The sequence below is a fragment of the Stegodyphus dumicola genome, chromosome 1, assembly GCF_044657685.1.
Source record: "Stegodyphus dumicola isolate Sdum_Otavi_A_Nest chromosome 1, ASM4465768v1".
In the NCBI taxonomy this organism is placed as follows: domain Eukaryota; kingdom Metazoa; phylum Arthropoda; class Arachnida; order Araneae; family Eresidae; genus Stegodyphus; species Stegodyphus dumicola.
In genome coordinates, this window is record NC_140768.1 from 127,823,232 (window position 1) to 127,848,013 (window position 24,782).

Below are 24,782 nucleotides of genomic sequence, written 5' to 3' on the forward strand. Positions count from 1 at the left end.
TTGTAAAAAAATTAAAGATATAGTATGCTGCGTATTTATTTACATAATAAAAACGTGAATAACTAAACGTATGCGACTAAAGTTAAATATCTTAGCTAATATAAATGTTAAGTTTCTTTTAACAGAATCCAAGTTGAATACAAATTTTGGATACAAATTGATAGAAATAATAATATTTTAAACAACTCCTACCTCATAACTACTAATTCACATTCTCAAAATACAATATCGCAGTATTTATTAGAATAATAAACTGAACTAAGTAAAATTAAAAACTAGTTAGGTTATTTTGGTATCTTACGATGGCCGCAACATTTACTAATGACTGTTCGCTGACGAACAGAGAATGTTATACAGACCAGCGATTCTCAACCGGTGGTACGTGTAACACTGGTGGTACGCAAGAGAAAAATAGGTGGTACGCAAAGAAACAAAGTATTTTTAACTACTAAATTCAAAAATCTCGTGAAGAAAAAGAAAATTGATAGAAAGTTTCTGCGATCGAACTCTAACTGAAGATTTAAAAAATAATTTAATAAATAATATAAAAAATCACTTGTTTGTTGACTTTTGACTGTACCGAAAAAGTGAATTTAAAGGCATTTCAAATAAAGCTATTAAATTTTTATTGCTTTTCGCTTAACCTATTTGTGTGAATAATGATTTTTTCCATGTTAAATTTTAAAAATAAATATAGAATAAAACTAAAAGTTGATCCTAGTTTATGGTTAAAACTAAATAAGACCAGACAAACAAGTTGATCTCTCTTAAACCACAGCCAATTTTAGAATTAAAGTATTATAACTTAAATCTTGATAGTTAAAATGATAACCAGTTTTTAATCTACGATTTTTCTTGTGTGCATATTTAATACAAATAGCCCATAGGCTGTGCAAATGGCAGAAAAAAAAATTAATATTTCTATTCAGAAACTGAAAAATAATCATTGTAAAATGTAGTTGGTTGTACTAAAGTTTTTCAATTTTTGGTTAGGTGGCACGCATTAGTTAAAAAAAACCGTTGTATAGACTTCATTGTTTTACCTAAACACAGACCTAGTGAAGCCCTTATTGGCATCCTGCCAAAAATCTTGTGCGTGTTTTAGCGCTATTATGCAACAAAGCGCACTTTCGTAAGTTGTTTTTAAGTGTCATTGTTTTTCGAATAGTTAAAATTCAAATTATGCCACTCCCGAGAGGTATATTTTATCATTTTACGATCTCTTCTAGCTGCATTTTTATTCTACTATGACAACCGCAGACCGAAAAACAAAAAAAGAGTTACCAGTAAAGAAAAAGCCGAAGCAGTATAAATAAACCTCACATGAGCAGTTTTTGACTCAATTTCGAAATTTAATCGTTAACTGTTTCGTTTACTAGAAACTATAAACTTGATTTCATTGGTTGTTGAAGAGGAATTAAATTTGACTTTCAGAAAGAAGATGCATGGTTAATCAATGTCGTATTTCTCCGAATATTTATAGTTTACCTGTTGAATTCTTGCTTGTGCCTCGCATGTAGAAGTTGTCGTGGAGATCTCTCACACGCTCCGTAGAGTTTTCTTTAGTGCTGTACATGCAGCTCTTCAACTTGGATACGCAGACAACTGGAACAAAAGAAATAAAAGTTATTTGGGTGAATAAAATTAAAAAAGGAACTAAAGATAAAGTACTTCTGGTGATGATTAAATAACGATAGGAACCAAATTATACCACGCTTAAATTTAAGCTGCTTATGTAAAAGGCAGCCACAAGGCTTAAAGGCAACTTAATGCAGTTCTCCCTCCTTTCTGCATGCTTTCGGGTTGTAACGGTAGCACGCTCAGCGCGTATTCGAGAGGTCCAGGTTCGAGTCCCGGGCAGGACATTGCACATTTTTCAGCCCATTTCAATTAAAATAACCTAATGATTCTGCAGCGGCGTCTGAACTAAAAGGTGGTGGATGATGATTCTTCAACACCAACATTTGGCAATTGGGTCTCCTAATCCTCAGTTGCCCCTTGAAAAGAGGCGTATATAGGGCATTCTCTCCCCTTTTTCTGCATGCCTTCGTGGTGCAATGGTAACATACTCAACGCGTATTCGGGAGGTCCAGGTTCGAGTCTCCGCGAGGACATTGCTAATTTTTCATGTCTCCAGCATGAAAATAACCTAATGATTGTACACATTTACGTTTTATATGGAATACTTTTCGTGGGTGGGAATTGTACTCAATTATGTATTTCATCGAAGTTTGTCTGCAAATGTCATGAAGACTGCAGTAAATTGTTTATGGAATCTATTCTGCACTACGGGTAATGAACAAACCCTGTAGTAGCCTGTAGTAGTGAACAAACCCTGTAGCAGTTAATTGTTTATGGAATCTATGCTGCACTACGGGTAATGATTGCATAAAGTACAAGGAGTTGGATTTATTCGTATTCATATTGTTAATACAGATAATGAGATACACTCCGCAGGAGAAGAAGAGGACATCTTCCATTTGAGAACTGGATACTCAAAAAATCTTCCCATTGTAAACATCAAGCCAGTAGTTAATATTTCTAATGTTAGTCTTTCAGAAGAACAAGAGAGAATTCTAAAATATAATTTTAACTTCTCACAAACCTGTAAACCCTCGATTCCAAAGATTTTGGCTCCTATCGAAAAAGCTTTCAAGTTCAGTAAAGTTTCAGATTCACAGAAAGAAATGATTAGGCATCTTATCGCTCATAATGTGAAATTCAATAATAAACCTTTGAAACCAAATCTAACTGCGAGAGAAAGAGCTACAATGCGCGAAATTCATTCTAACCCGGATATTATCATTTCAAAGGCCGACAAAGGTGGCCAGATAGTCGTCATGGATAAGAATACTTACATCGATGGTGTCACTAAACTCTTAAACGAAGGACCATATAATCCGATCCCTAAAGATCCTTCACCTTCGGACTTATCCAAAATAAAAACTGCGATCAAATCTTCGCAAATCATTTCAAGCAACTTAAAACATTCGCTTATCCCATCTGTTGCGAATTGTGCCAGATTATATGCTCTTCCCAAAATTCATAAAAGTGGTATTCCTTTCCGCCCTATTGTATCAAATATAGGTACTGCCTCGTATCCATTAGCTAAATATTTAGTTTCTAGATTTTCCACTCTATTAGACAATAACATTTACACCATAAAAAATTCAATAGAGTTTGTAAAAAAGGTTAAAAACATTTCTCCTAGTAATTTACTCATGGTTTCTTTTGATGTAAAATCATTATTCACCAATGTCCCAGTGGAGGGTGCATTAAGATGTCTAGAAACCAGACTTCGCGAATTTCATTTCTCTTGCATCGAAATTGATGAGCTAATTTCTCTCACTCAACTCTGTTTGAAACAAACACATTTTGTTTTCCAAAATAAATATTACAAGCAAACTGAGGGATTAGCCATGGGAAGCCCCCTCAGTCCCATCTTGGCTGATCTACATGCATTATTATGAATCAAAATTGTTTGAAACTTTAAACTTCCCGGCATGGTTCCGCTACGTAGACGATACTTTTACCCTGTTTGAAGGTAATAAAGATGATTTAAATAGAGTTCTTTCAACAATGAATTCTATTGATCCTGCTATTCAGTTCACTTTTGAACTTGAGACTTGCAATTCTCTTCCGTTTCTCGACATTCTGGTCACACGTAACACATCCAACTTCAGTACTACAGTTTACCGTAAACCTTCATAGGTTTGCCTTCCACCACACTTTAAATCATGTCATCCGACTAAACAAAAGTTAGCTTCATTTTATTCCTATGTTTTCCGTGCTCTTCAAGTTTGCTCCTCCAAACTAGCCCTTGATGAAGAACTAAATTATTTAAAAGCAATAGCTATTGACAGGGGCTTTTCACCCAACATTATTAATCAAGCAGTTAAAAAATTGTCATCTCAACACACTAAAAGCCACAGTCTTATTTTAGGAGATTATAAAAATTCTGTTGTCATTGCCTTCTTTCCATCAATTAGCTATAAAGTTGCACATATTTTGCAGAAATTTAACTTTCGGGTTGTTTATTCTCCCATCAATAAAATTCCAACTTCTATACTCAAGGACCCCATTCCGGATATGAATTCCTGGGGTATTTATAGGATTCCTTGCCAGTGTGGTTTAATTTACATTGGTCAAACTAAGAGAGCCTTAAAATTTCGCGTCAAAGAACATGAGGCATATGTTGGAAAAAAAGGAACACAGAAGTCTTCTGTTGCTCAACATTGTTGGTCCGAAAATCACACTTTCAATTTTTCTGCTGCCAAAATTATTCAAAAAACATCTTCCATTGGAGAACTGGATTTTCTAGAGGCATTTCACATTCATAAAAATCTTTCTGTTCTAGTTAACGATCCTAATTCCAATCCAAATTTGCCTTCGGCTTTTAGAGAAATTATGTTTTAGTTCTGGTTTCGCCAACAGATGGCGCCACTTGCTTATTCTTGTCCAGGCTTTCTTATCTTATCTAATCATTATTTCTTATCTTGTTCATTTGCGGTTTTGCAGCTGAAGATGATGGTTCGGTAAAACCATCGAAAATAGTCCTGTGAAAATTTTGTGAATATAACGCTGATTTTTGTTGTTTGACTTCTGAATTAGACAAGCATCAATTTGGATTCTGCAAAGGCCACAGTACCACACATCAAATATTAAATTTAGTTGAATTTATTGCACAAGAATTTACAAAAAAAAAAAAAAAAAAAAAAAAAAAAAAAAAAAAAAAAAAAACGGAGTAGCGGCATGCTTTCTCGATTTCGAAAAAGCTTCCGATCGAGTGTGGCATGCTGGCTTACTTCATAAGCTTTCTAACTTCCTTTTACCAAACAGCTTTATTAAGCTTATGCATTCTTATTTTAAACATCGTACTCTTCAAGTGCGCTGTGGTGAAGTAATATCTTCAAAAAAAGTGATTTACAGTGGAGTAGCTCAAGGCAGTGTTTTAGGATCGAAGCTTTTTACAATATTCATAAATGATATGCCTCTACCTTTTCATTCTAATATACTCAAATATGCCGACGACACAGTCATCCTCACCAGTTCACGAAGTCCAAATAATGCTTTAGAGAATCTTCAGCTCCAAGTCAACATTATTAAGAAATTTTGTCAAGACTGGAAAATCAAACTAAATACTGATAAATGCTGCGTAGTTCTCTTCCGCAGATACAGGAAAAATATCCCAGTGAATATAAATATCCGACTCAATAACCAAGATATTCCTGTTGCCAACTCCTATAAATACTTAGGTGTCTATATTGACAAAACCCTAAATTTCAAAGATCATATTCAATATGTTACAAATAAGGCTAACGCTGCTTTCGTTGCTCTCTACTCATTAACTGGAAGAAACTCTAAGTTAAACTTCCGTACCAAGAAAAATATCTACATCTCACTTATTCGCCCAATAATCCTCTATGCAGTTCCAGCCTGGGCTACTGCCCGAAAAATAGACAGACAAAAATTAAATGTTCTTCAAAACAAAATCTTACGTAGCATAGTGAACGCACCCTGGTTCGTGCGAAATTCTCAAATTCACAAAGACCTGGATGTCAACCCAATTCACGACCAAATCCTAATTTCTGCACACAACTTCTTTGAAGATATGAGAAATTCTCCCTATGAAGCTATTAAATCGCTTACAGATTATGACCCTATTATTGAGCACGTAGTGAAAAGACCTCGAACGATCCACCACAATTCTAAGTGGTGGTAGCGTTTATATAGTAATATATATATATATATATATATATATTGCAGTAAGCTCGCCTAAAAGTTACCAAGAGCTGCTGCTCCAAAAGGTTCAACACGTTTTAAAAAAATTAATACATATGAAAATCAAACCATAAGACATGTAAAACATTAAAAAACAGAAATAGGTAAAAAGTAAGCGGAAAATGGTAAATTAGCCCAATTCGACTTCCAAACTGGCTTTTCAAGGGAAATTTCATTTATTTGAACGTATTTGAACATAATTCATTTCATATATTTACCATTTTCCGCTTACTTTTTATCTGTTTCTGTTTTTTAATGTTTTACATGTCTAATGGTTTGATTTTCATATGTATTAATTTTTTTAAAACGTGTTGAACCTTTAGGAGCAGCAGCTCTTGGTAACTTTTAGGCGAGCTTACTACAATTTTTATATTTTACTTATTTTGCAGCATATTGCGCAAGATGTTTTCTAGACCAAAATTGGTTTTTTTAAAAATTATAATTACTACTTTGCTTGATATATATATATATATATATATATATATATATATATATATATATATATATATATTACTACATTCATGTCCATAAATTAAGGATAATTTGGAATCACGCCGAAATCGAACTCTAAAATAAATATATCACCTGTAAAATCACTACACACATCTTCAAGAATAATATGGAAATTTCAGGAAGTAATCAGATGACACCGATGGTACGTCACAATGACGAGAGTGTAAGAAAGTGATATATAAGGAATACAGGCAAAGAAGTAAAACTGTTCGCAGGCGCTTTATAAGCATTTCAGTGCAATAATCGAATAGTTATGACACAAAGGACGCATTTGGATGATTTTTTACTTGGTAGAATTATCGGCCGTCTGGAATGTGAGCGTACCCAACTGGAAGTATCAGACGAACTTGGAATTGCCCAGAGTGTCATCTCCAGGCTTTGGCAACGATTCCAACATGATGGTAATGTGAGTAGACGTTACAGCACAGGTCGCCCCAGAGTTACAACGCCGAATGAGGACCGGTATTTGGCAGTTACTGCCAAAAGAAACAGGCGGAGCACAACCTCAGACCTGTCTCGTCAGCTCTCTTCAGCCACTGGTACGACAATTTCAAGGCAGACCGTGTACAGACACTTAGGGCAGATTGATCTATATGCTCGTAGACCTGTCAGATGCGTTCTACTTACTGTAACTCACTGTCGCCTGCGGTTAGCCTGGCGTAGAAAGCATGCATTGTGGACACCACAACAGTGGGCTTGTGTGATGTTTTCCGACGAGTCCAGGTTTAGCTTGCAGTCTGATTCTCGCCGGACTTTCATATGCAGAGCTCCAGGTACCCTTTACCACCAAGAAAACATCATTGAACGACACCGTTACGGTGGTGCAGGAGTGCTCGTTTGGGGTGGAATTATTCTGGGTTCCAGAACTGACCTGCATGTTCAAATTGAATCCATGACAAGCCAAATCTATCGGAACGTCATTCTGGAACAACATGTACGTTTGTTTCGGGGCGCCATGGGTGCACAATTTGTGTTTATGGATGACAACGCCCGTCCTCACCGTGCAAACATCGTAAGCGAATACCTTCAGTCGGAGGATATCACCCGTATGGACTGGCCAGCCTTCTCACCGGACTTGAATCCAGTAGAGCACGTGGTGGACATGCTTGGCCGACGAGTTGCAGCCCGTCAACCTCCTCCTACATGTCTACCGGAACTTCGGAGAGCATTGCTTTTTGAGTGGTGTAATATTCCCCAAGATCAGATCGATAATTTGATACTCAGCATGCCTAGGCGTTGTACGGACTGTATTGCATCGTCTGGGAGACATACAATGTATTAACAATCATAACAACTATGTATTATTGTTTTTTTTTTTTTTTTTGTAAATAGGTTTTTTTTTTTTTTTTTTTTTTTTTTTTTGTAATTTGCTCCAGGGAGAAAAAATCGCTAATTTTTTTAATAATATCAAACATATAGCATCTTTTTTTTTTGCTCTTTACCTTTTGTTTAATAAATAAGCTTTACAAATAAGTCAAATTTGTTTTGCTTCTAACTCTTCCTTTGCCTGATTTTGCATTATCCTCAATTTATGGACATGAGTGTATTACTCTTCAGTTACTATTCAAGAAAGATGAACTTTGCAAAGTTAGGACTTTATTTTGCATCGATGAATTCTCCCTTTTACTACTTATTTAACCAAGATTTTTACTTTTACTTTTTATTTTTACTATTTCGTATCGTGTGTTTTAAAATCATAGTTCGTGGTAACACCAAGTGCTTACTTTCACTCATTAGCCCTAGTGAGCTACATGACCTCATTTTCGCCTTTTACAGATTCCTATTCATTTAATGATTATATCGCAAGTTTAGATGATTTTCAAATGTTTCAAAAGACATAGGACTCTTAAATTCACAGATAGATGTTGCTTTTACTATGTTCGAACTTTATTTATTTCCAAAAACTACAAAAAACTTCATTTTTCGAACTCTGATTCGACCAATTTTAATGCCGGACGCTGATCACGTATTTCTGCTCTTCTAGACTCACCCAGAAGCTTAGATTTTCACTTCGCCTCTCGCCGCCATTGATATAATCACCCATGATATGCCATGATATGCAATTTAGCAAAACTTATTTTATGAGTTCTCTCATTTATTGATCTCGCCTTTGGGCGCGGTGTATTTTTAAAAACACCTCTTAAATTTTTAACTTTATGGCCTATGGTATAATGATAATATACTGGTAAGAGCTCCTAGTAGCTAAAGCCATCAGTAAAGATATGATCCAAGATCCAAGATCGCATATAAGCAATGTATGGATTGAAGGATATGTTCAGCGCTTTCCGAAGAGAAATTTTTCCTATTATGTAATTCAAACTCATTGTGAAAGGCATTATATTAAAATTTCTAAATACAAAATAAGCAGCGTTATTAATTAGAGAGGGAATACCGTCAAACTTCTCGCATGGTAAGAAGACTCCAAACGAATAACCGAAAAAGGTACGTATTGATTCTAATATTTCTAAAGTCAAATCGTTAATAACAAGAAAAAATACGCCGACGCAGAAATCAATTTAAGAGTCTTTCAATACATTTATAGCAAGAACAAATAAAATAATAAATTCGACTTGAAAAATTATAATGTTTCTCTTGCCGAGATGTGGGTCAACGCAGAATAATTTGTAGAATCCTGTACGAAAACAATTTAACACGACACAAGTGGAAACGCATTGTGATCCTCGATGAAGTATGGGTTTGCTCAAATCACTGCAATAACAAAAGCTGTATTTATTATCGAAAACGAAGAGAAGAAAACGTACAAATTTGGCTCATCAATGCAAAGAAAAATTCAGTAAGAGGTTTATGATTGTCGCAGTATTCTCTTACACTAGGAAATTGAAAATGAGAAGAGTGAAAAAAAATGTTAAAATAAACTCAACATACTATCAAGAGAAAGTTGAAGTCTGACATTTACAGAAGAAATTCCGTATTTTTATCCTTTGCCTCCAATCTCATTTATTCAGTTCAGTAAAGTACACTATTTATTATAGAAAATTAAGAGAAACCCAGACTTATAAGGTATTTCTTCCATCCTTCTTAGCAAACCTTCGTGGTGTAGTGGTCAGCACAGCACACTCGGCGCGTATTCGAGAGATCCAAGGTTCGAGTCTTGGTGAGGGCATTGCTCATTTGTCTCTTCTCATGTTTCAAAAATACCTAATAAATCTACAGTGGCGCCCGAATTAAAAAAAAAAAAGTGGTGGATGATTATACGACCAGGATTTGGCGATTGGGTCCTCTAATCCCCAGTTGTCCTTTAAAAAGGAGTAGTATAAAAGGTATTTCTCCCGCCTTCTTAGCATGCCTTTGGTGTAATGGTCAGCACGTTCGGCGCGTATTCGAGAGGTTCGAAGTTCAACTCCCAGCGAAGACATTGCTCATTTTCTACGACTCCAACTTAAAAAAAAAAAAAAAAAAAAAAAAAATCCTGATGTCTGCACAGATTGACAAAATTAAAAGTACGTTTAGAAATAAAAGGCTTACTAAATGGGTAAAATAAAATAGCCATTGAGCTTTGTGATTATAAAAATGATAAGCAGAAGAAACTGAATGAATGCGTTCTAAAAATAGTTTAAACTTAACTAATTGTGGCCAACGCTGTTAACTGAAATAAAGAACTATAAAAGCTTAGAGTATTCTAATGATGGCAACAATCGCTTCTTTGGGAAAACTGAAATCTTTTTAAGATTTTCATTCAAATAAACTCCCTTTCCCCAAATTCAGTTTCTTTTAAATTAGTTATTTCAGTTTTAAAGAAACAAATCATTTTTGGCTGTGGATAATTTTTTGAAAGTTCTTCAAACTAAATTAAGTTTTTAACAGAATGCTGGTTATAACTGGCATTTGCAGAAGCAATGCAGCCTATAATTTGAAAAGAAATATTTGATTTCGTTATTTTTGGCTTTTTTCATAGCAATGTTTAAAGTTTTAAAATAAAAGTTAAGAACAAACACCATTCGAAATTTCAACAAGGATTGGAATAGTCAGTGTTCTTAAGGTCATCCTCACATTCATTCATAAGGTCATTCATAAAGTCATCCTTACATTGTGCAGAAGTTTACCTAAACTTTTATTTTCTACCTAACCAAGGTGCTAAAAACAAAAACAAAATGTTCAAAATCCTTTCCTTTAAATCCTCATTTTAAGAATAAGTAAGCATCTTTTCTTTCAACGGAATATTAATTTAATTTTTGGCTGATCTAGAAGCCGTACAACTAAGGTAAATTAGCCTGCTCCTGAAAAAGTAAAAAGCAGATTTTTGCCTGAATGATAAGCGCGTTTCATCTTCCAATAACTAACTTTTAGACTGCTGTTAATAACCTAAACTACAGTAAAATCTGTAGTTTAGGTTATTAACTACAGATTCACCCTAACAGACTGGTTCTGTTATAACTACAGAACCCTTTTCAGTGTAGAAACATTAGGTATTAATTTGGAAGCAGGCAAGATGAAAATTTAACTACCGCCTTCGCCTGGAATCGAACCACGGACCTCTGGAATACTGGCCCAGCGTGCAGAACCACTACACCACGAAGGCACGCTAGGAAAAATATCTTATATCAGTTATAAAAATTATTATTTTATATTTTTTTCGCGTGTGTCAGTAAAGTGCGACGAAAATAAAATAGTTCAAACTCATATAGTAGTTGTCTATGATAATCGTCTTTCAGATTATTGCCAGTGTGTGCTTGATGTAGAAAAAACATTTTATTTTGCAGTCTGTAAACGAAGTTCTCAACATAATTTACGATTCTATGCTTCCTTATTAACTTGTTCCCCCTTGAATATTAAGATTACTTTTCAGGTTATTTTTTGCTCTTCAGAAAATGGCGACTGCTGTTTGAGATAAAACCCACAACGAAAGAGAAGACATATTTATGATCACATAAAGTATGGTGACAAGCTACTAAGTTTTCTTAACTAATTTTAATTATAGTTTTCATGACGAAGGCTCGCCTGAAATTTAAATTACTTTGAAAAAAGTTCAATACATGCTTCTATTAAAAATAGAATGAGTATCTTTTGACGTCGCAAGGAAATACTATAAATCACTGATATGCCAGGACAGGTGAAATAGACAAGTTAAAAACTTAACAGGAATTCTTGCACTCATATAAATTCATACGTATTCTCATCCGGATATAATTCAGAAACTTGGCTCAGTTGAAAATTCTTTTGGGCTACACCTCGGAAAAGACCAAAGAACTTTTAATTGTTATTTATTACGTAATACTGTATCAATTTTACTAATTTACTTTTGCTTCAGTTTTGATTTTTATTCTTGCGTTAATAAGTTTGCCACCATGGACCTATTTTTAATTCTGTGTTACTTAGCTCTTGATTACTTAATTAATTCTGCATTTTCCTGTTTATGGACTCATGGAATTTAAGGTACTTTCCTCTCTCTCTCTCTTTTTTTTTTTTTTTTTTTTTGAAACAAGTGCAATACTTTGTATAAATTAACTACAGTAGACCTATCCGTTTTGGGGCTATGTTATTCTTCTATTTGAGACAGAAAATTTTCACCGATCTTCCTGCTCTTGGTAAAGGATAATCAGATGCATTTTATTAAGGACCCGTTCCCATTGGGGTTCATCTAAGCTAACGAACACAAGTGACGTAGCCGACCCATCAACTAGCTTAGCTATGAGTAGTCGACACTCGGAACTGACTCTCCGTTAGCTCAGATAAACCCCAGTGGGAACGGCCCTTTACAATTGAAGATTTTTTAAGCTCTGCTCATTTTCGGAAATGTTTTAGCTTTTTTTCTTCTGGTATATCCTCATTATTTCTTCATTCACGCAGGTATGGTGTAACAGCATCGCATTCGGTATAGTAATAAGTTGAAGTTGGCTGCCACATCAATGATCATACATTAATTCAAGCCTTACCTGATATTAAGCCTAAATTCCAGATAGGTCCACCAACGGCTGAGCGGTTACAGTCGTTGAACACTGGCAGTTCGGTCCGAGGTTCGAATCCCGCGAACGGGCTGGCTGCAGGGGCGTTTTCGTGGTTTTCCCCATGTGTAACGTTCATACGAGCCATTTTCCCTTAGAGAGTCCTCCCCGAAAGCATTCCTTCCCTTAGGCAGATAGCTCTTTAGGCTTTGCCTGATCACATAAACCAAACCAAAACAAATTCCGGATGGGGATTGAATTTTGTAAGGAATCAAATCATTTATCACTTGCAATCTCGATTTTCCTGCAATAATTTACTAAAAGTGTCTTTTACTTTTCGTCAGCACTTGTGATTGTAGTTCTTTGTAAAATGGAAACATTTAGACTACGTCTTTCTGGTAGTTCACTGGAGAAGATTGTGCTAAAAAGGAGGAGTTACTGTTTCACTTCTCTGAGCAGGTTCTTCATCACAATTGGTTTGACAGTGATCAAAACCAAATTGTCTTTATGGCTACTTAAGACCAATGGGCAGATTCTAAGAAAGAGTTTGGACCCTTTCAGCAGCCTTTAAAGTCTATATTCTTTGTTTTCATGGGGTACAATACGATTATCAAGAATTACAGGATAAATGTTTAGCCCCTAGAAATCTACTAACCTCGGCCTAGCTCTTGTTAGCATAGTCTGTGGCACGAGACTTAGCCTATGGGCAGCGACAGGCTAGCTTCTGACTCACTCCTGATAGAGTATTCTTGAAATCGTTCATAGGCAAGGTACGGGATTAGCAACCATAACAACAGATACTGATACAACTTTCTTATACTAGATTTTTACCATCAAAAACCGAAGTTAACATTTTTTAATCGTTATTTTTCTTTAACAAATGTAGAAAAGCTAAAAATGGATCAGAATGATTAACTTGGAATGCTTTCTTTAGAAATTTTCTCCCCCCTTTTTTATCTTTAAATTCTTGAACAAGAAACAAACAAATACTTCCTTATTTCGCCCTTTTATATTCAAGTAGGTTTGAATAAGTTCCAATTTTCAAAAGGAAGTAGGTAATAATTTTACAGTTTTCCCACTGGGAGGATGAAAAAAAGGATCCTGTCCAATTTGTTTTGATTTTTGATAAACTTGGTGAACCGTGTCGAAATTAAATACTTTTTCCAAGAGCTTCGGACAGGAGTTTGCCACTGAATTTACTTTTGTTATTAAAACTGAGTTTTAAAAAAAGTAGATTGGATCCAGAGCGATGAAATATTTGTTTCTTTGCATTTATCTGTGAAGCAATGTGTGAAGTTTAAAAATACATTTCTTAAATTTCTTCCTTGATTACACCAGAGGCGACTCTTTTTCTCTTCTTAGTTTTTATTAAGTAAATTTAGAATGTATAACATTTTTTTCAAAATTTCTCATGAAAGCCATTTATGATATGCATAACTGCAAATCCTGTAAAATAAAGAATGACAGAAGCACAGTTTTTCATTTGAAACATCAATCTCCTCGGAATATTAAAGCCAATAATGGTAAAGACACTTCCGAAGGGCAGCAAGACTTGTAATATAGCAGTTCAGTGGAAAATTGATAATTCCGAACTTACACTAGGTCGTTAAGTTATAAAAGAAGATTCCGCCCTACGCCCAAATGCTGTCCACCCTTTTTAACGGTGTTTAGCTATGGCGGCATCCTGCTTCCATTTTAGTGTGCTTTTTCGAATGCCCTTTATATTAGAAACTATGAACCTTGCTCTCTTATTATCTTCTGAATATGAATATTTTAAGTCGGTCTTAGTGATATTTAAACATTTCATCATGTGCCTTTTAGGCGTTGCTTCAAATGGTTGGGTAAGACTGATTTTGCTAATTTTTTTTTTTTTTTTTTTTTTTTAATGGCGGGTACTAGTCATTTTGGGCTTTGGCCACTACTAAGGGTAGAAGCAGGGGTCATTTTCTTATGGAGGCACTTAACAGGCGGCCATCGTTACTACCTATGAAGGAAAAGACAATTTATAACCATACCTTCTTCGGGATTCGAACCTGGGACTTCGGTACGGCACTCAGTGTCACTAACCACTTTCCCGTCTGACTTGCCGATTTTGCTAAGTATAGGCATCCTGCTTGTGCACATTTTTTTTTTTTTTTTTTTTTTTTTAAAGCCCAAAGGGAATTAATTTCGTTTTGGTATTTTGCGTTGGTTCACTATAAATGTCGGTTCACTTTTCAAATTATTGCCAACAAATATGAGTCCTGTATTATATTTAAAGAATTATTAATTAAAGAAATTAAGAAGAAAGAAAAGAAAAATTAAAGTAATATTAATAATGAAGAATCTGCATAATGTAGGTATGCTTCTCGCAGTGTGATAAAACAACGTCGCTTGAAAGCTTTCAGATTTTTTTGGGGGTGGGGCTACTTCTCTGCATTGAGTTAAATTCAGAAATTTCCTTTGATATTATCTATAAAATAAAATTTAAAGATATCTATATCGATACATGGAATACAGATAAAAAATTCTTGTTAATTTATAGCGTAGGTTGATACTTCGAAAACGTAAAAAATTTTCAGTCCTTTAATTAATTATAAATACAGCGGATTAGAGTTAATTATCAATACCAAGCTGTTCTGTTGATGTTGCTCCCCAAACTTGTCTTGAAAATGATTATATGATAAAATCATCAATGAGATTAACCGTAGTTATATATACTACGGTTAATCTTTTCATGAGACAACTTTATTCTTTTATATTATGAGCTAACATTCAAGAACTTGTTTTTTAAATAGCCAAGAACATCTTCGCAATGTTAAATGGTTGCAGCCTTTCTTGTTGATTGGTAGCACGTAATACATTACGCCCTCAGATGTTACTCGTCTCTCAAAATAAAGATGTTTTGTTGCCGCTTTAGTATAAGGTTGGAATACAGCTATGGAGATAGAGGAATACCTATATATGAATTTAGTAAAGAAGTATGCAATAATTCAGAGCTTAAATTGTACCGGAGCCCAGCTCCGGTACTTCTTAGTTTTTGGGATATATTCTATTTCTAGCCGGAGCGCACCGGAGCCCTAAATAAGAAGGCTCCGGCACTTTTTTATGTAACAGAACAATTATTTCAGTAGAAATTCGATCTAGAAAATTTTATTTTTAGCAATAAAATTATATAAAAAATCGCTTATTAAATTTTAATTTAGCTCTTTACATTTTATTTAATCTTAATTATTTAATTACTTTAATCTTTAATTATTTTAATAAATAATAATTAATTAATGATACATAGTGAATTAATTAAACACTAATTACAAGTTAAATAATAATTAATAAATAATTATTATTAATATAAATTAATTTGATACTCATTAACTATTTAATTTTTTAATTATTAATGATTTTAATAATCATTTTGTTTATTTATTTACCCTTGTTTCCCTTTCGTGATGGTCTTTCATAGGGTTCCGGCACTTCTACTTTTAGAAATTAAGTCCTGCATTAATTGCAAATTTAGGAATGAAATTTGATCTGCGTCCATTCGACTACAGCAGTGTAGGAAAAGAGCTCCGTTTCGCAGAAAAGTTGGAAATATTTGTTTGCATTCCATCTGCTGCTTTTGAATTATCCGAAAAAATACAGTTCCTTCCTAGATAAAATATTTTGACGGGCATCTCCACCAGGAATTAAAAAAAAAAAAAAAAATATATATATACTGCCGCTTACTTCACTCAGCTTCGTTCGCGAAAGTTTTATTTGCGTTAATCACTTTTGAGGTATTATCAAATAAATCTGTCATATGAATGCATACAGCGTCATATGAAATACATGCAAATTCTTCATAATTTAATTTCTTTAAAATTAGTACAGAGCGATAATATTTGGTGGCAGCAATTTGAAAAGTGATTCGCCGTTTACAGTGAATGGACGCAAAATACCATTTCGAGACTAATAACACTTTTTGGGCTAAAAGATATTACCTTTTGGGCGGGGAATTCTCTTCACCATCATTTCAACCAGCGAAAAAGAATATATCTATCTACAGTTCCACTATTTTTTTATGCTCCGTAAAACCTATCCCATAATTAAACAAAGTAGCAATTTTTTTTTTTTTTTTTTTTTTTTTTTTTTACACAATAGTACGGCAGTAAAATTTTTCTAAAGACAGGAAATATGTCTTCAAGTTTAGCTATTTAACAAACAAAAACCTAAAATCTGCTTACAAACTTCAGAAATGTTTTACTAATTGTATTTACTTTGAAAAGAAGTGTGCTATTACAAAAGATAACGAAAACGCATTTAATTTAAAGTAGTCCATAAAAGGTATAATATCCACCAACGGAAAGCTTCAAATGGTGTTTTGTTTTTTCAGGCATTTCCACAAGAATTCCAGAGTTTTAAATCAAGAATCACATTTATTGGCACTTGTTCTATAACAAAAAATATTTCCACCAATTTCAAAAAATTTATTAGTAGTCATATTTTACATTATCCATATTTTGTAAGATAATGGAAAATTTGAACTTTTGAATATTCTTTATGTGCGCTTCCGAGCAAAGTTGTAGTTATTATTCATTTTTACTTTACTCTTCTTCATTATTATAATTAGCGTAGAGAGATTATAAGTTCAAACGGGGCAATTTGCCCTGAAGACTATTAATTTTGTTTCGGCATTTTGCGTTGAAAACTATAAACGACGAATCAGTTTTAAAATTGTTGCCGCCAAATATTATCGGTCTGTCTTATATTTAAAGAAATTAAATAATGAAGAATCTGCATGAATGTATGTATGTTTCTCGTAATGTGATAAAACAACGGTACCTAGAGCCATAAAAATTTGAAGAACGTGATCTTCCATAGAATATGGGCATGAGGAATTCCTCATTTGAATTTGAAATTTGTTTTATTATCGATTTCATATTTTGTAACACCTCAACGAATTTTTGATTAACAAACTAAACGATTTCAAAGCGAGCAATGGCAACACTGTACAAAAAAAAAAAAAAAAAAAAAAAAAAAAAGAGAGAGAGAGTTTTTATCTTAATTCGAGAGACTCTGCATCGGTAATTCTAAAGATATGCTCATTTTAAAATTAATTTGCGATATTTCTGTTGAACTGAATTTTGTGGTTTGAGTACGCAGAACAAGATATTTAATAAATAAAGGTAGCTCACAAAACGTTAAAAAAAATTGCCCCTTTTGAACGTAATTTAAAATCTGAAACCTTTCAGGTTTTTTTTTTAATTTTATTTTATTATTATTTTTTTTATTAGTCCAAAGGGGCTTTGTCTCTGAAGGACTATTGTTTTCGTTTTGCGATTTTGCGTCGGACTCATAAACGTCGGTTCACTTTTCAAACTGTTGCCACAAAATGTTAGAGTCCTGCATTATATTTGAAGAAATTAAATAATGAAAAATCTGCATAAATGATTGTCTATTTCTCGCATTGTGATAAAACAATGGTACATAGAGCCATCGAATTTTGAATGACGAAATCCTACTGCGAATATGGCATCTGAAATCCCAAATTTGGAATTTGTTTTATTATAGATTTTATATTTTGTAAATCTTTAACGAATTTTTGATTTACAAACTCAATGCTTTAAAAGCGAGAAATGGCAACGTTATATAGAAAAAAAATACTTTTATCTCCAGCTCGCGAGACTGTGTATATCGGAAATTCTAAAGATATGCTTAATTTAACATTATTTTGCGATATTGCTCTTGAACTGAATTTTATGGTTTAAGTGCAAAGAACATGATATTTAATAAATAAAGGTAACACTCAAAACGTTAAAAAAACGCCCCTTTGGACGTAATTTAAAATCTGAAACATTTCAGATTTTTTTGTTTTTGTTTTTATTATTATTTTTAACATAGCGAGGTATTAGCGTAAAAAGAGAATGTAATTATAGTTTTATGATTACGCTATTATTAGATTCACTGAGTAAAATAATAGCATTAAAGGTTTGACGGCAACGTAATTAACTAATGAATTTTCTTGTTCGCATTTGTTTTTTATCTTTGTTTTAACTTAAATTTTTGGTGCGTTAATTGTTAATTAGTGTTCGCTTATAACAAACTGAAGATGCCAGGGACGCGAACTTCTGGAAAAAATATCGTGAATATTTTTTTTTTAATATTCGAAAAGGACAGTAATCACAATGTATCCTCCCCTTCCTCCAGGAAATGAAGCTACTAATTATCGAAGAATGTCTTCAAATACCCACATATTCTACATTTTTCAAAAGCTAAATCAGAAGCAATGATACAACGACAGAACTCAAATATTCAAAGGCAAAATTTACTAATTTAATGTGGCAGATACAAATAAAATGCCCAGATGACTAAGAATTAGACAACTCATTGCCTTTTATTTGTACAATGGATGTTGTTTACACTAATCTCTGCTGATAATTCTGTGCACACAATGAATTCTGAGTGATGTTTCAGTCTTCTAGTTACGAAAGTATACAATGAAAAAGATAAGGAAATTTAATTCACCGTTGTACACCTGTTCAATGAAAGCGAAAAACAGTTGTAGTCAGGATGGCCGAGCGGTCTAAGGCGCCAGATTTAAGCTCTGGTTCTCGAAAGAGAGCGTGGGTTCGAACCCCACTCCTGACAGTGCTTTATTTTGAGTTTGACAACTAAGTCGTCATTTCAGTTACAGATAAAATAATCGGGAACTACCGAATTCGGGTGCTAGTTTTTTTTTTTTTTTAACATTATAATCTATCCTAAAAAAGTTGTATATTTAAAAGAAAAGGTTTTTTTTTTTTTTTTTGTTTAAGTTTGTAAAGACTTATTTTATTTGGATATACACTGCGGAGGGGGAGGGGAATGGGACTGTCTCTCGTTCTACTGGGCCGATTGACGAAATTCAACTTGCGTTTTTCACGTCTCGAAAGCACGACTTAGGATATACGTTAGATTTATATATAGCATTGTTCTAACATAGGGATTTTGGCACAAAATCGGACGCTCTCTTAAATGACATGCTCATTTTTATCCATGTTTCTATTTTATGACTCAAATTATGCCTAGATATTGTAATTTTTGGTGAGAAATTTATGGAGACATTTAAATTTATCTTGGCGGATTTTTCTCAATTTGCGCAAGAATAATTCACTTGGCGGAATTCTTAATTTATAATAACCTACTTACTTTCCTTATATTTCATTGATGCACGAGAAAAAAGGTCCATCGCTCATTCTTTCAAATAAGTTTAACTTAAGTGCGTAAACCACATTTTCGTTATTATAGCTTGTATTAAATAGGCCGAATTTCAAAACGCACCAGAATGTAAATTCACGTATATCTTTAGGAAATTTTGAATAAAAAAACTCTTAATTTTTTGCAAATTACATCTACTTTAAGATGATATTAAAATTTTTAAAGGTTATAATTCAAAATAATTTTCGAAACATTTATAAAAATTATTTTAAAATACAAATTTTAAAAATAAACCATAAAAAAGGGCGAATGTTATTTGGAATGAACGTAAATTTCGAAATATCAAATAAATTTAATAAAAAAAAGAGATATTTATAAATATATACCAAACTCAATTAACACTGAGGAGCTAAAATTTTGAGAGCTATTTTTTTCTACTCGTGCGATTTTTACAAAACTTGGCAGTTTGGCGTTATTTGAGTCGTAGAATCGAAATATGGGGAAAAAATTAGCATGTAATTTCCGAAAAAGTACGATTTTGTGTTAAAATACCTATACTATATACAAATCTAATACATATCCTAAGTCGCGCTTTCGAGAGATGAAAAACACAAGTTGAATTTCTTGAATCGGCGCAGTAGAACGGGAGATACAGAGATGTCTTCCCCCCCTCGCAGTGTACCAGTATAAGTTAGAACTAATTAAAAATTCAGTTCTGGCTTTCTCTCCACGCCTTTCTTTTTTTTTAAAAAAAACTTTAAAAACTTTTTTTAAAAAACATACATTTGAAATATTCTGGTTTGAATGACACGACAACAATTCCAGATTATAATCGTGACCTTTGTATTTATTCGCTTTGTATCTGAAAAATATTACAAATTTTTGTTGGCAATGCTAATGTTTACGATTCTGCATCTGTTCACTGGAATGAGCGATGTGCATGAAGTCAGGATGGCCGAGCGGTCTAAGGCGCCAGATTTAAGCTCTGGTTCTCGAAAGAGAGCGTGGGTTCAAACCCCACTCATGGCAAAGGATTGTTCTTTAAATTCTGGGTAGTTCTATGTACCATACACAAGTTGCCACTGATATAAATAAGATTATATATATCGCTTTGATAAGTATACTAGTATAACTTTTTTTTTTTTTTTTAATTAACATTCATTCTACTCGTCATGAAATTCCTCATTATAAGTAGGAAGGAAAAACGGATTTATATATTATTATTATTTTTTTTAATTAAAAATCAAGAATAAAATATTTAAAAGTTAATAAATTATATAATAAAAATTCACGGAGCCAATTACTATATCTTTTTTACGGGGGGGGGAAATCGCAAAAATTTAGCTTTTTATTGCCTTTTCTATTGACACATTAATTAATCTAAATAATAAATATAATATGCTAAATAATAATATTTCATGTTTTATAAAAATACAGTGCATAAAAGTACATAATATACAGATTTAAAATATATAATACACAGGGTCCATATATATATATATATATACAATATATAAAAATATATAAACCATTATTTAAATAATAATACTTTTTTTTAATGGCTGGCCTCTTTATAGTTTATGTTTTTTTTTAATGGCTAGCCTTTCTTTTTTATTTAATAAGCCTTGCGCTATAACAAGAGCAGGAAGTGGTAGCCATTTCATTATAGAAGCTCCTAATAGGTGGCCGAGCGGTCTATAACCGTTGCCTCCTATGAGTGGACGGATAGTTACAACCACACCTTCTCCGCAATTCGAATCCGGGCCGATCGCTACGGCAGTCAGGGTCACTAACCACTACAACAGAATAAGATATAGAAAATTTTAAATACAAGAAAAAGGTAATTTTAGTTGTAGATTTTATGTTGGGCTTTTAAATATTTCATTGATTGCGTTAATCGCCGGATTCGATAGCAATTAGAATACTAATTTTTTTTTCTTTCTGTTCCGTTAATATGGGTGTAGAGAAAAAATATAATTATTATGATGCTCAAAGTTCACATAGCTGAACCATATTTTGAGAAAACTCCTTCTGCCTTAGACGTATTTTTCATAAATAATTTTGTTGGAATTTCTCTATAACTGGTTTTCACACATGTATACTCACCGTCTTGTTAATAGTTATATACACTCAGAAATCGTTGAAACAGTAATTAAATTAGTAACTCCATAGAAGATATGATTAAGGATATTCGCTCTGAGTTAAAATAACACGATAACTGTGTAAGGAAACAAGAATCAGCGTAATATTCATTAAATTGTTAATTGGTTAGTGCTTGCCATTAAAAAAAAAGTTACGAAAGCTAAGGCAAAACCTTCTTCAGCTGCAGAAGAGCAAATGACTAAAAAGCAACCCGTGTTCGGACGAAAACAAGGAGAGGAAGTAAAGCTACTGGCGCTATCTATTGACGAAAAATTAAAACAACTATGAAATAATTTCCGTAAAAGCTGAGGGTAAAGACGGATTGGAACTGAGATCGTTAACTAGAACTGAATTTTCAGGAAAGTGAAACGCTCTAGGAAATCTAATTCGTCAATGGAAAATGATTTTTTTAAATAATTTTGGCTGAAGAAAAATGGAAAATGTGATTTTTGATCAACAGTTTTGGGGAACAGGGATTTATTCGTTTCGTTTTTCTTAACATATGCCTCATGTTCCTCAGCGCGAAATTTGAAGTCTCTCTTAGCTTGACTAATGTCAAACTGAATACTATCGTAAAACTAAACAATATAAACTTAATTAAGTCAACCAACGTCAGACTAATGTTCAAACGATGTAAGACTAATATCGAAATAATGTAAGACTAATGTCGAAATAATGTAAGACTAATGTCCAATGTAATACCAATGTCGACCAATGTCGCCCAGTGTAAGACAATGTAAGACCAATGTCGTAAGATATGTAAAACCTATGTCAAACTAAACCGATGTTAACTAAGTTAAACCACATTAAATCCCACTGGCAAGGAATTCTTTATAAATCCAATGTTTACTATAAGTAATGTAGGGCTTCATATCCGGAATGGGGTCTTTAAATGTGGAACTACTAATTTTGTTGAAAGAAGAAAAATGGCACGAAAGTTAAATTTCTGTAAAATGCGTGCGGTTTTATAACTAATGGATTCAAAGTAAAGAAACAACAGTACAATTCTTATATAATCTCCTAAAAGAGTACTTTCTGCAATTGAAAAGAAGGTTCTTTATTAAATCTTCAAAACTATTCCGGAATTTTTATAAATACTTCACTAATTCTTGTTACCTTACCACCTAAAGCCCTTAACAGATTCTTTGTAAAATTTTTGAACCGCTACTTTCTATATATATTCTGTAACTGTTATTACTGAAGCGAAAAGTAGGGTTTTCCAGTTAGCTTTTCCATGCAGTTATGCGCATAACCAGTTCTCAGCGCGGCAAAACATAAGCTGTTTAATATATATTTAAAATTTACTTAATTCAGCAACTTCCAAGCAGTAAACGCATTTCTTAATAATTTAAATCTTGATTTAATTTATTAATAACATACAGCTATACATTGCAATTTTTTTTCTTTTTAAATAATTTGCATAATGACTTAAATATAGTTAGTGAAAAGGTTTTTTTCGAACTTAAAAGCTAGGTCAGGGTCGCTGATATTTAGACGACACAAATAGTTAGTCAGCAAGACATTTAGACAACACGGACATTCAGCCAGCACGGACACTTAACCAACAGACACATTTAGCAGACAGGACATTTCGCCTCGGCACATTTAGCCTACAGGGACATTTAACCAACAGCTCATTTAACCGACAGTACGTTTAGCTGACAACGCGTATATGTTGACTAAAAATCTCATGACAATGTTTTGGTAAAATTTGTCCACATTTGTCTGACAAAAGTCTGTTTCCAGGGTACACAAAAAGAAGGTACAACGTTTTTGACTTTACTTAATGCTAAAGAGACTCTAGCTTTAAGAATTAGAGTGAAAAGCAGTCTTATTTTGGCTTGGATTTCGGGAAAAAAACTCGAAAACAGTGAGACATACGTCTCTCTATTTCAAAAGGAAGGAAAACAATTCAGCATTTGGAGGAAAGAAACTATTTTATACGGAAAGAAATGAACGAAGGAAAGCAATAACAAATGTAACGTAACTTGGGATAATATTGTTACGTGGTCTTCTAAACAACTTGCATAATGGAATTTTAAGAAAGTGAAGTTTTTTAGTGAAATTCATAACGTGATCTGTCGAAGAAAATACTAATGAAACGTAAAGAAACTAAGACGTTACAAATTTGAAAACATACAATAATACTAAAATAGCTGAAATGCATTTGGTTTCATGGGGTAGCGAATGGAATCACGCACAGCGACATATAATCGTATCCTGTTCGGGTCGCAAGCAGACGCGTGCTCCATCAATGAGTATTCGGACTTTTTTACAACAGATTATATTGTTACGAAATACCCAGCTGTGGTAAGATAGCTTCCCTGCAAAGCGGTGTTTGATTCCCTGAGAGTGGCAGGGAAAGCCAGGGTTGCCAGATATGGAGCGAAACCAGTCATTTGGCGACATTTGACAACAAAATTGGGGATATACCACAGACGGAGCGAGAACATTCTAGAACGCATTCTATAGCGGTTTCCTAGAGAATATTTTCGAAGGCAGGTCAAAAGTTGTATATACATTGCCTGTACTATTGTAGAGTAGGAGGCTATGTTGAGTTCAGCAGTAGTGTCGAGCTGTACTTTAGTGCTTTGCCGTGAAGCTGTCTTCACCGTTACAGCCCGATAGCACGAAAGCCGTGTTACTGATAGTTTCGGGGTGTTTATCGTAGTTTTTTTGACGGCTGTAAATGTGTTTTGGATCTCTCCTGTATAATACTGACGAATAAATTGTGTTCTGATTCTTCATCAAGTGTTGTCATCCATCACTCCAAATCCATGAACCCGTAGAACGCAACAAGATGAAATCATTCCCGTACTTTCGTTGAAACTCTAAACACTTTGTTTAATAAATATATCTCAAATTTATTCTTTTATTTCTTATTCTTCCTCTTTAATACAGGTTCAGGTGGAAATGTAGTGGGACACCCAATGTTTACTATAAGTAATGTAGGTATAGTCCCACTACACTTCGGTTTATTTTTAAAGTTAATATTAAAAAAAAATACATAGTATAATATAACACATAATATAACAGTATAAATAGTATATCGCTATTTTGATTGATATCATATCTATTAGATATAATTATAGAAGTTATAATAGGTATAATAATAGTAGGCTAACAGTTCATAATAGTTCCTTAAGATAAAGTTTATTTTATGAATCTGTATCTTCTTCCTCTTCTTTTTCCTTTTTTTTTTACTATATCAGTATTATTGCAAGGGTTTGTTTTTAAGATAATTTGATAATAAATGTTTTAGATGAATTGCAGCTTCAAAAATAAGTT

General features: G+C 33.3%; 1 protein-coding gene and 2 non-coding genes across 3 annotated transcripts in view; 2 read left to right on the forward strand and 1 right to left on the reverse strand.

Annotated features, from left to right (window-relative positions):
* The window catches only part of LOC118204807 (uncharacterized), a 130,834-nt gene that overhangs the window by 25,229 nt on the left and 80,823 nt on the right, over window positions 1–24,782 (reverse strand). The window contains exon 3 of the mRNA XM_085820364.1: window positions 1,489–1,605. Within this exon, the coding sequence (XP_085676490.1) occupies window positions 1,489–1,605 (117 nt within the window). The remainder of the gene's footprint in view (window positions 1–1,488; window positions 1,606–24,782) is intronic.
* Window positions 18,720–18,803, forward strand: TRNAL-UAA (transfer RNA leucine (anticodon UAA)). Its single transcript has one exon. It is a non-coding gene; the product is annotated as a tRNA-Leu (tRNA).
* On the forward strand, window positions 20,298–20,381 carry TRNAL-UAA (transfer RNA leucine (anticodon UAA)). The gene has a single exon. It is a non-coding gene; the product is annotated as a tRNA-Leu (tRNA).